Genomic DNA, 13,556 nt, shown 5'->3' with positions numbered 1-13,556 from the left:
TTCAACCATAGAATGTAGTTTCACGTACTTGTGTCTATTTTGTAAATCATTTATAAAACCTGCATGTATTCTCATCCCAAAAATATTAGATTTTAAAAGTGGGACTATAACTCACTTTCACAGATTTTTACTTCGTCGGGAAGTAAGACTTGGCCACTGGTTGATTCACGAACCTATAACAATATATACATATATATCAAAGTATGTTCAAAATATATTTACAACACTTTTAATATATTTTGATGTTTTAAGTTTATTAAGTCAGCTGTCCTCGTTAGTAACCTACAACTAGTTGTCCACAGTTAGATGTACAGAAATAAATCGATAAATATTATCTTGAATCAATCCACGACCCAGTGTATACGTATCTCAGTATTGATCACAACTCAAACTATATATATTTTGGAATCAACCTCAACCCTGTATAGCTAACTCCAACATTCACATATAGAGTGTCTATGGTTGTTCCGAAATATATATAGATGTGTCGACATGATAGGTCGAAACATTGTATACGTGTCTATGGTATCTCAAGATTACATAATATACAATACAAGTTGATTAAGTTATGGTTGGAATAGATTTGTTACCAATTTTCACGTAGCTAAAATGAGAAAAATTATCCAATCTTGTTTTACCCATAACTTCTTCATTTTAAATCCGTTTTGAGTGAATCAAATTGCTATGGTTTCATATTGAACTCTATTTTATGAATCTAAACAGAAAAGTATAGGTTTATAGTCGGAAAAATAAGTTACAAGTCGTTTTTGTAAAGGTAGTCATTTCAGTCGAAAGAACGACGTCTAGATGACCATTTTAGAAAACATACTTCCACTTTGAGTTTAATCATAATTTTTGGATATAGTTTCATGTTCATAATAAAAATCATTTTTTCAGAATAACAACTTTAAAATCAAAGTTTATCATAGTTTTTAATTAACTAACCCAAAACAGCCCGCGGTGTTACTACGACGGCGTAAATCCGGTTTTACGGTGTTTTTCGTGTTTCCAGGTTTTAAATCATTAAGTTAGCATATCATATAGATATAGAACATGTGTTTAGTTGATTTTAAAAGTCAAGTTAGAAGGATTAACTTTTGTTTGCGAACAAGTTTAGAATTAACTAAACTATGTTCTAGTGATTACAAGTTTAAACCTTCGAATAAGATAGCTTTATATGTATGAATCGAATGATGTTATGAACATCATTACTACCTTAATTTCCTTGGATAAACCTACTGGAAAAGAGAAAAATGGATCTAGCTTCAATGGATCCTTGGATGACTCGAAGTTCTTGAAGCAGAATCATGACACGAAAACAAGTTCAAGTAAGATCATCACTTGAAATAAGATTGTTATAGTTATAGAAATTGAACCAAAGTTTGAATATGATTATTACCTTGTATTAGAATGATAACCTACTGTAAGAAACAAAGATTTCTTGAGATTGGATGATCACCTTACAAGATTGGAAGTGAGCTAGCAAACTTGAAAGTATTCTTGATTTTATGAAACTAGAACTTTTGGAATTTATGAAGAACACTTAGAACTTGAAGATAGAACTTGAGAGAGATCAATTAGATGAAGAAAATTGAAGAATGAAAGTGTTTGTAGGTGTTTTTGGTCGTTGGTGTATGGATTAGATATAAAGGATATGTAATTTTGTTTTCATGTAAATAAGTCATGAATGATTACTCATATTTTTGTAATTTTATGAGATATTTCATGCTAGTTGCCAAATGATGGTTCCCACATGTGTTAGGTGACTCACATGGGCTGCTAAGAGCTGATCATTGGAGTGTATATACCAATAGTACATACATCTAAAAGCTGTGTATTGTACGAGTACGAATACGGGTGCATACGAGTAGAATTGTTGATGAAACTGAACGAGGATGTAATTGTAAGCATTTTTGTTAAGTAGAAGTATTTTGATAAGTGTATTGAAGTCTTTCAAAAGTGTATAAATACATATTAAAACACTACATGTATATACATTTTAACTGAGTCGTTAAGTCATCGTTAGTCGTTACATGTAAATGTTGTTTTGAAACCTTTAGGTTAACGATCTTGTTAAATGTTGTTAACCCAATGTTTATAATATCAAAAGAGATTTTAAATTATTATATTATCATGATATTATGATGTACGAATATATCTTAATATGATATATATACATTAAATGTCGTTACAACGATAATCGTTACATATATGTCTCGTTTCAAAATCATTAAGTTAGTAGTCTTGTTTTTACATATGTAGTTCATTGTTAATATACTTAATGATATGTTTACTTATCATAATATCATTTTAACTATATATATAACCATATATATGTCATCATATAGTTTTTACAAGTTTTAACGTTCGTGAATCACCGGTCAACTTGGGTAGTCAATTGTCTATATGAAACCTATTTCAATTAATCAAGTCTTAACAAGTTTGATTGCTTAATATGTTGGAAACATTTAATCATGTAAATATCAATCTCAATTAATATATATAAACATGGAAAAGTTCGGGTCACTACAAATTAAACAAGTTTTAAATAGCATTTACATCAATTTAATCAAGTTCATGAATTTTATACCTAAAAATTCCACTTTAATTCTCAAAAATCATGTTTAGGATCAAAGTTTGGATCATTTAGCTACCTAAACATGTTACACTACTTAATTTAGCAATAATTCATGACAAAAATCGGCCATAACCTGTTTATATCAAAAAGCCCCAAATTGCTCAAGAACACAAACCCTAGATTTCTAAAATTTTTGAAGTTTTTGGCTTCAATTCATGTTAAATAGCATCAATATAGGTTATACATACATAATATACTAACAATTTAACACTAATTACATTAGAAATTAACAAAATCAAATTATGTAAAATATAGCTCAAGAACACTAAAAATTAAATTTAAAGAGATTTAGGGGTAAAATTGTTACCCTTTTTGATAAACTCCTTATCAAATTCATGTTTAGAGCGGATTGTAGCGAGAAATTTGGTGAAATTTGGTGAAAAAATGATGAAATTTGAGAGGTTTTGGGGTATTTTCGCGTATGTGTGTATGTGGAGTGGTGCAGAGACCAGCTCGCTGGAGTTCTTGTATCTGGCCTGATTTCCAGCCTCATACGATCGCATGAGGTTGCAGTGCAAACCCCATGCGATCGCATGGGGTCCGGGTACAGTGCTTTTTCCCTTTTTTTTCTTTTTTTTTTTATAAAAACCTTATAACTTTTAAAACATAAATTAATAAAATTTTAAAAATTTGTTTCTTTTTAGGATGAGGGCGTTTCAGATCGTTGTCCTAGTCCGTCCCTCGACAAAATTTTAAAATTTGTCAATTTAAAGCGCGGCTTTAAAAGTAAAGATTTTTGAGTTTTTTTTAATGTTTTTGGCTTACTTTAATTCAATAAGAATAAAAATAATGATAATAAAAGTTCTCGTCCCTCTCTTGGGTAGAGCAATTTCGGTTCAATGACCTAGTTTTCAACTCACGACGAATTTTAAAAATCAAATTTTTAACTTAGCGAAATAAAGTAAATTTTTATTTTTAAATTCACACCAAACTTAAATTTAAAATGCATAAAATTAAAAATTCATTTTATTAAAAATTAAAAATTCACACCAAACTTATATTATATTTTTATTTTTATACATACAAACTTATATTAAAAATATTAATTTTTCAAATATTTATAAATTTAAAAATATTGATTTTAAAAAGAAGTTTACAATATTAATTTAATAATTATATGTTAATTTTAAAAACAAAGTAAAAATAAAAATTAAAAATCTTTTTGGTCTTTTATCCCACTTTAATCAATCAAATATTATAAAAAATATACGTCCCTCTTTTCGGTAAAGTAATTTCGGCTATATTACCTAGTTTTACTCCTGAAGAATTTTTGAAATATTTTGGGTTGATTGATTAAAGATATTTATACCTTAAGAATGAACGGTAAATTTCGCAGTGATGTAATAAATTTTTGTATGATATCAATAATTTCGGTTACGCATACCTAATTTTATTGAATACCAATTTAATACTTTATAGCGAACGATTTAGCGTTTATTATCAAAAGGTTAAAAATAATAAAAATAAAAAAAAAAACTGTACATACTTACCTGTGAAATAGAATTCTCAGTGACCTGTTTTAACCCACTCATAAGATAGTCGGACTAATTGGTTTTCCATAGCTACATAGGCGTAACCTCGAGCATTCAACGTTTTTTCTTCTAAACTTATGAACGGTCCATCTCTGCATAAAGTAACGAACTCGGTATTGGAATATGTCTGATTCGTCGAGCATTTTCCTTCGTGTGACCATTTTCCGCATTTGTGACATCTTTCAAGGTGTCGTGCTCTTCTTTTCGCTGCGAATTTTGATTTTCCTTTACCAAAATGTAACTTATTATTTTCGTTCCTGGATTCTTTTCTTACTCCGTCCAATTTGCCTCTGATTAATGATACCAATTCACTTGGAAGGGTGTCATTATTACTTTTAGTGATCAAAGCGTGTAGCATTAGACCATGGTTTAGTTCACATGAAGTCTTCATCTTGTAAAACCTAGAAAAAATAAAAATTCAGAATTGGGGGAGAAGACTAGTTCTTTAGGGTCTGCTAGGGAAAGACCATTTGGATTCCATTTTCAGAAATTACATGAAAACAGAATATCTAACTCTAACAGAAATACATATTATCCTTAAAAGACTTGATTCTCCCCACACTTAGTTAGCTGTGGTGTTGAAATTGTGATTAACTTCGTTGTCAACTTCCATCGGACTATCTATGTAATGTTTAACTCTGTGACCATTAACTTTAAATTCAATCCCATTTGAATTTATTAATTCTACTGTTCCGTACGGGAAAACCCTTTTGACTATAAATGGTCCAGACCATCTTGATTTCAATTTTTTAGGAAATAGCTTGAATCGTGAATTGAAAAGAAGAACTCTATCTCCTTCTTTAAATTCTTTTAAACTTCTGATTCTTTTATCATGCCATTTCTTCGTTCTTTCCTTATAGATTAACGAATTTTCGTATGCTTCATGTCTCAATTCTTCTAATTCGTTTAGTTGGCTTAACCGTAGACGTCCAGCTTCATGTAAATCAAGATTACATGTCTTCAAAGCCCAAAATGCTTTATGTTCAATTTCTACTGGAAGATGACATGCTTTTCCGTAAAAGAGTTTAAAAGGTGTGGTTTCAATTGGAGTTTTGTAGGCTGTTCTAAAAGCCCAGAGTGCATCCTCCAATTTCATGGACCATTCCTTCGAATTTGATCCTACGGTTTTCTCTAGAATACGTTTTAAAGCTCGGTTGGTATTTTCAACTTGTCCACTTGTTTGTGGATGATAAGAAGTGGAGATTTTATGAGTTACTCCATATCTTTTGAGAACTTTCTCAAGTTGATTGTTACAAAAATGAGTACCCCGATCACTTATTAAAGCTTTCGGTGTTCTGAACCATGCAAAAAGACGTTTTAAAAAGTTGACTACAACTCGTGCATCGTTAGTTAGGAGAGCTTGTGCTTCCGCCCATTTAGATACATAATCAATGGCAACGAGAATGTAGAGGTTATTATGAGATTTTGGAAATGGACCCATAAAGTAAATACCCCAAATGTCAAATACTTCACATACTTGAATAACATTTTGTGGCATTTCATCACGTTGACTTATTTTTCCGGCCCTTTGACAAGCATCACAGGATTTACAAAGAAGGTGTGCGTCTTTGAAAATTGTAGGCCAATAGAATCCAGCATCGTAAACTTTTCTTGCTGTAAGTTGAGGTCCATAATGCCCTCCTGTTGGTCCTGTGTGACAATGGTTTAAGATTTAACTAGCTTCATCTCTGAATACACATCGGCGTATTATTCCATCAGGACAATTTTTAAACAAATGTGGATCTCCCCGGAAATAGTGTTTTATATCACTAAAGAATTTCTTCCGTTTTTGGTACGATAATCTTTTTTCAAGGAATCCACATACTAAGTAGTTTGCATAGTCTGCAAACCATGAAATTTCATTATAATCTATCTTCAATAGATATTCATCAGGAAATATATCTTGTATGGCCGATTCATTTAGAACTTCTAATTCAGGATTTTCAAGACGAGAAAGATGATCAGCGGCGAGATTTTCTGCTCCCTTCTTATCTCGGATTTCAATATCAAACTCTTGTAAGAGTAAGATCCAACGGATTAATCATGGTTTGGCATCTTGTTTCGAAAATAGGTATCTAAGAGCAGAATGGTCGGTATAGACCACCGTTTTTGCTAGAACGATATATGAACGAAATTTGTCAAAAGCAAAGACAATAGCAATGAGTTCTTTTCCAGTAGTTGTGTAATTCGTTTGTGCTCCTTGTAACGTCTTACTAGCGTAATAAATAGGTTGAAATCGTTTTTCAATCCTTTGTCATAAAACGGCTCCCATTGCAAAATCACTTGCATCGCACATTAGTTCAAACGGTAGATTCCAATTTGGAGTTATCATGATCGGCGCATTAGTGAGTTTTTTTTTAAGAATATTAAAAGATTTGATGCATTCATCTGAAAAGATGAATGGAGCATCCTTTTCTAGGAGTTTATTCATAGGAGTGGCAATTTTAGAAAAATCTTTTATGAAACGTCAGTAAAAACCGGCATGCCCTAGAAAACTCCTAACTCCTCTAACATTGGTGGGATGTGGAAGTTTAGTAATTACATCTACTTTAGCTCTATCCACTTCAATTCCTTCCTTTGAGATTTTATGTCCAAGAACGATGCCTTCTTTAACCATGAAATGGCATTTTTCCCAATTAAGAACTAGATTTGATTGTTCGCATCTAATAAGCATTCGTTCAAGATTAACTAAACATGATTCAAATGTATCACCGAAGACTGAAAAGTCATCCATGAAAACTTTCATGCATTCTTCTATCATGTCGTGAAAAATTGCCATCATGCACCTTTGAAAGGTTGCTGGGGCGTTGCAAAGTCCAAATGGCATGCGTTTGTAAGCAAAAGTACCATAAGGGCATGTGAACGTGGTTTTCTCTTGGTCCTCGGGTGCTATTGGAATTTGAAAATATCCGGAAAAACCATCAAGAAACAATAGTAACTATTTCCGGCTAATCTTTCCAACATTTGATCAATGAAAGGTAAGGGAAAGTGATCTTTTCTGGTGGCGTCATTTAATTTTCTATAATCAATACAAACACGCCATCCTGTTATAGTCCTAGTAGGAATAAGCTCATTTTTCTCATTTGTGATGACAGTCATGCCACCCTTCTTAGGTACGCATTGAACTGGGCTTACCCATGGACTATCAGAGATTGGATAAATTAAACCTGCATCTAGCAGTTTAATAATTTGTTTTTTAACAACATCTTGTATATTAGGATTTAGTCTTCGTTGGCGTTTCACATACGTTTTATGACCTTCTTCCATAAGGATTTTATGTGTGCAATACGAAGGACTTATTCCTTTAATATCATGAATCTTCCATGCAATAGCTGTTTTATGAACTTTTAGCACAGAAATGAGTTGAGATTTTTCATTTTCAGTAAGAGAAGACGATATTATTATAGGTAATTCAGATTCACCATGTAAATAAGCGTATTCCAAATGGTTTGGAAGTGGCTTTAACTCTAATGTCAGCGGTTCTTCTATCGATGATTTGTATCGATATCCATCTTCCTCTTTTAGCATTTGAATTTCTTCTGCTGTTGGTTCATATCCATTAGCCATAAGTGTAGCTAACATTTCAGTTTCATCAATTGGTTCAGTTCCTTCTCCTAAGAACATTCTCCTTTTCCTTGTAAGAATGGTCTTCTATACTTAGGGTCAGTTTCTTACCGAACACGTCTATTATTGGTTCAGTCCTCTATACTTAGGGTCAGTTTCTTACCGAACACGTCTATTATTGCTTTAGCCGTGTTTAAGAATGGTCTTCCTAATATGAGAGGAACTCGAGAATCTTCTTCCATGTCCAGAATAACAAAATCTACTGGAAATAATAAAGTACCAACTTTAACTAGCATGTTCTCCATTATCCCTCTAGGATATTTTACTGATCGATCGGCTAGTTGTATGCTTATTCGTGTTGGTTTCAATTCTCCAAGGTCTAGTTTAGCATATAGTGAATACGGCATTAAATTTATACTAGCACCTAAGTCTGCCAATGCTTCTATTGAACTAAGACTACCCAAAAAACATGGAATTGTGAAACTTCCTGGATCAGATAATTTTTCTGGTATCTTATTCAATAGCACTGCAGAATAATTAGCATTCATAGTAACAGCCGAGAGTTCTTCCATTTTCTTTCTATTTTTTATTAGATCTTTAAGAAATTTAGCATATCTAGGCATTCCTGAAATTACATCAATGAAAGGAAGATTTACATTTATTTATTTAAACATATTCAAGAATTTGGATTGCTCGGCTTCAAGTCTCTCTTTTCTCATTTTACTCGGGTAAGGAAGTGGTGGTTGGTATGCTTTAACATAAGGTTTAGCCTTAACTGTGTTATCTTCATTAACCTTTTCAACTACCGGTTCTGTTTCCTTATCTTGTTCAGACTGTGGTTCTTGTTGAGTAGGAATAGCTTCATCAGAAATTACAGGCATTTCAGGTGGTTTAAGTGTAATACCACTTCTTATGGTAATGACTTTAGCTGTTTCATTCCGGGGGTTAACATTTGTATCACTAGGTAAACTTCTCGGTTTTCTTTCACCTATCAACCTTGCTAGGTTGCTCACTTCTTGTTCTAGATTTTGAATAGAAGCTTGTTGATTTCTAAATGCTTGAGCATTTTGTTCATTGGTATGTTTCTGAGATGTGAAAAACTGAGTTTGAGAATCAACTAGCTTTGACATCATGTCTTCTAAATTTGGCTTTTTATCATCGGTTTGTGGTGGTTTGTTTAAAAAAATAGGTCTTTGCTGGTTGTAAGTATTATTGGATACTTGTTGATTGCTTGGACCTTGTTGGTTGTTGTTTGGAACATTTCGGTTATAATTCTGGTTTTGATTGTAAATTGGTCTTGGCGGTTGATAATTATTCTGATAATTATTTCCAGGCCTTTGGTTTATGTATGAAACATTCTCTCTTTGTTCCATTGTTAGTTCAATACTGAGACAATCTTTTGTCAAATGTGGTCCTCCACACTGCTCACAACTAATTCTCATTGAGTGGATATCTTTAGTCATCTTTTTCATTCGTCTCTCGACAGCATCTATCTTTGCAGAAATGGAATCTAAGTCATGGCTAGAATCGGCTCTAGCTGCTTTAGATGATCTAACGTTATCTTTTTCTTGGTGCCACTCATGTGTGTGGGAAGCAGTGTTATCAATAATTTTATAAGCGTCAGTTGTGGTTTTCTTCATAATGAAACCACCAACTACTATATCTATGTCTTTTCTTGTAGTAATGTCGCATCATTGGTAGAATATTTGTACTATTTGAAAGGTGTCTAAACCATGTTGCGGACATCCTCGTAATAACTTTCCAAATCTTGTCCACGCTTCATATAAAGTTTCATTTGGATTTTGCGTGAATGTAACAATTTCTCCTTGAAGTCTCACGGCTTTAGATGCCGGAAAGAATTGTTTAAGAAAATTTTCAACTAAGACATCCCATGTATCAATCGCCCCTTCAGGTAACGATTCTAACCAATCTTTTGCTTCTCCCTTTAAAGTCCAGGGAAATAACATGAGATATATCTGTTCATCCTCCACTTCTCGGATTTTAAAAAGTGTACAGATCCTATTAAAAGTTTGAAGATGTTCATTTGGATCTTCCTTCGGCGCACCACTAAATTGGCATTGATTTGTTACTATGTGTAGAATTTGTCCCTTGATTTCATAATCTGGCGCATTTATGTCAGGTTGGGTAATTGCGTGACCTTGGCCAGTGCGTTTAGCTTTCATTCGGTCTTCCATACTTAGAGGTTCCAGATTTTCCATGATTGAATTTGTTGAATCTGAATCACTATAGGATTCTGATTTAATGGGTTGTTCCTCGACAATCTTCGTTTGAATGATTGGTGGTTCCGGAGGAAAGATTAGTGGTTCAAGATCTCTGAATTGTCCCTGAATATCCTCCGGGTTCTCAATTGTGAGGTCGGGTTCAAAAAATGGATTATCGGGAATTTGAATTGGAGTACTTGGTTGACTGGATGAAGATTCTAAAGAAAAATCAACGGCGACAATATTTGCTAGATGTCTTGATCGAGTTACAGGTGGTGAACGTTTTGCTCGGTGCATTCACTGAATATCTTATTAGTTATAAAAGATAAAAATTATTAAAGCTATCAAATTAATAGACTTTTCTGATTTTGCCCACGTTTCGAATAGCCAATAGATGCAGCAGGTAGCCAGGACCCTTTAAATCGGAAGCCCACAACTCGCCACTAACAAATCCAACTATTACTACGAACCAGAAAATTTTGAATGTCTATCAATTTAACCGCTTAAAATAATTTTTCGTTGAAATTTAAAGAAATTTTAGAGAAGAAATAGAAAATTCTATGTCCTAAAAACTAGAATGTTGAGAAATAAGAAAGAAAAAGAGCGCGTCGAAAAACGTCAAAAAATAAAAAGTCGAAAAATAATAGGAAGAACGTAGCGCGTTGAAACTTAAAAGTCTAAAAACTAAAAATTAAAAGTTGCGTCTAAAGATATTAAAGCTTAAAAGAAATACTATATCCCAAATGGCAATAACTTAAAAAGTACTAAAATCTTAAAATGACGTCGCAAAATTCTAAAGCACCTAAATCTTAGTCTAAAGAAAAAGCACTATTAAATACGATACAATTTTACACAAAATATTTATTTATTTATAGAATGGATATACCTAAACCTTGCTACAACACTTATAGGCAGTGTACCTAATCGTACAGTAGTGTAGTTTTTAGTAAGTCCGGTTCGTTCCACATGGATCTTTTAAACAAGCTTAACGCTATATTTTTAAAAACTATAATTGTAAAAATACAAAAATATATAAGAAATATTATTATTATAAAAAGGGGGTTTTTACCGTTTAATGACCGGTTTGTCGATTTTTAAAACTTTAGTCGCAGTTAAAACCTAATGTAAAATATTAAAAATAAATATAACTTAATTTAAAGCGTAAAGTAAATAACGATAATGAAATTGCGATAAATAAAAGTGCAATAAAATAAAATTGCGATAATTAAAGAGTACGATAATTAAAAATGCAATTAAATAAAATGACAATAGAGTACGATAATTAAAAATGCAATTAAATAAAATGACAATAAATAAATGTGCGATAATTAAAAGTGCAATTAAATATGAGAGATATAAATTATGCTTATTTAAACTTCCGTAATCATGATGTTTGACGTGTTGATTTTAGTTTTATTACCATGGGTTAATTGTTCTTTGTCCTGGATTATTCGATATGTCCATACGGATTTGTCCATAATAGTCCATCAGTCATAATCATAAAGTGCGAAAGTCTTCGTCAATTTATTCTTATTCCCGAAGTCAAATATTCCAACTAATTGGGGATTCGAATTATAACAAGGTCTTAATACTTTGTTTAATGAATACACCAGGTTATCGACTGCGTGTAGTCCAGGGTTTTACTACTTTGTTAACAATTACACCAATTACCCTTGAATGTAATCCACCCCTGTTTCAACAAGTCTATTAACTATTAATCCAATCACGTGTCCGGTAAAATGAACAATTATTGGTATTTATAGATATCCCGCCCACCTTACCCAGTCAAGCGTATGTGGTTATATATAAATACGTCAAATTATAAGTCTATATATTAAATTAACGAGGTATCGTTTAGTTAATATAAAACCCATTAATAGCCCATAGTCTAATTTCTACAAGTGTCGTTCTTTTATCCAAACCCCAATTATGGTACAAAGCCCAATTACTCAATTTTAATATTTAGCCCAACATCATGATTACTTCGTCTTAAATAAACATAATAATAACTTAGCTACGAGACATTAAATTAAAAAGGTTGAACATAACTTACAATGATTAAAAATAGCGTATCGTTACACGGACAGAATTTCGACTTACACCCTTACAACATTCGCTAACATACCCTTATTATTAGAATTTAAAATTAAAATTAAAATTATAATATATATATATATATATATATATATATATATATATATATATATATATATATATATATATATATATATATATATATATATATTTACGTATGAGTAAGAAGAAGGAAAAAGATGGATGATATTTATTCGACCAAAAACTGCGAAATTTATAGATGTGGCCAATATTTCAGGTCCATGCGATCGCATGGATTTGATGCCTGATTTCCATGCGATCGCATGGAGGTAGGTATCAGCTTCGTTTGCCGACGTTTATATTATATAATATAATATATATATTAATTTTAAGAATTAATTATATATTATATTATATTCATGTGCATAGTTGACTTGTAATTTTAGGTCCGTTGCGTCGAGCGTTGAGAGTTGACTTTGGTCCCGATTCCAGATTTTCGAACGTCCTTGCGTCTAATTTAATATCTTGTACTTTGCGTTTCGCGTCTTGTACTCTTGTAATTTTGAGACGTTTCTCATCAATAATTGGAACCACTTTGATTGTATTTTGTACTTTTGAGCTTTTTGGTCGTTTGCGTCTTCAATTCGTCGAATCTGTCTTTTGTCTTCACCTTTTATTATTTAAAAGAATATCACTTACAAATAGAACAATTGCAACTAAAAGCTTGTCTTTCTTGAGGGATACTGCTATGAAATATATGTTCATTTTTAGCATTATCACTAACTTACCGCCTTTTTCTGAACAGGAAACGTTTGTTTGAAGTCACCACCAAGTATCACGGACTTACTTTTGAAAGTTTCTTCTTTGTTGTCTAAGATATCTCTGAGGCTCCTATCAAGAGCTTCGAAATAGCGCTTATCATTCATTGGTTACTCATCCCAGACAATAAGGTCTGTGCTCTGCAGTAACTTCATCATATGGGTGTTTTTCTTTACGTTGCACATCGACTCATCCGTTATGACTAGTGGCAATTTGAATCGAGAATGAACGGCTCTACCCGAAGGTAAAAGTAGAGACGCAATACCTGATGATGCAACATCAAGAACTATCTTTCCTGTAGATCTTAGTAATGTGATGATGGCTTTCCATAATAATGTCTTGCTTGTCCCACCGTGGCCGTACACAAATACACATTCAGTTTGTTTGTTAAATGAAGCGTTTGTTATAAGATCGTAAATTCTTTTCTGCTTCGAGTTCATTTTACGTTCCAACTCAAGTCATTCATTATTGAGAAATGCACAATTGTAGTTTCTCTCCTCCATGATAAGATGTTTTGCTAGATCTAGGAGCAGGTCAGATGGCAGTGATGGTAATCCGAAATCGCAAACTGACTTGAAACATTAGTTTAAAAGGATTTCCACCTCGTACAAAACAAAATCATGCAGATCATCGTCATTTATGTGCAAGTGTGGCATATTTAAATTGGCGGCTACGCGAAGTGGAATATCATCAGCCATTAGTTTCTAGTGGTTTTCCCAAAGGGCA

General features: G+C 32.5%; 1 protein-coding gene across 1 annotated transcript; it reads right to left on the bottom strand.

The window, feature by feature from the left end:
• Positions 1 to 12,940: 12,940 nt before the first annotated feature.
• LOC139860039 (uncharacterized) lies at positions 12,941 to 13,270 on the bottom strand. The gene has a single exon (XM_071848813.1). It carries the CDS (start codon positions 13,268 to 13,270, stop codon positions 12,941 to 12,943), a length of 330 nt encoding a protein of 109 aa, XP_071704914.1.
• Between the last annotated feature and the right edge of the window lie 286 nt (positions 13,271 to 13,556).

Source organism: Rutidosis leptorrhynchoides, chromosome 7 (genome assembly GCF_046630445.1).
Source record: "Rutidosis leptorrhynchoides isolate AG116_Rl617_1_P2 chromosome 7, CSIRO_AGI_Rlap_v1, whole genome shotgun sequence".
NCBI classification, from domain to species: Eukaryota; Viridiplantae; Streptophyta; class Magnoliopsida; order Asterales; family Asteraceae; genus Rutidosis; species Rutidosis leptorrhynchoides.
This window is presented reverse-complemented; position numbering and strand designations above follow the sequence as displayed.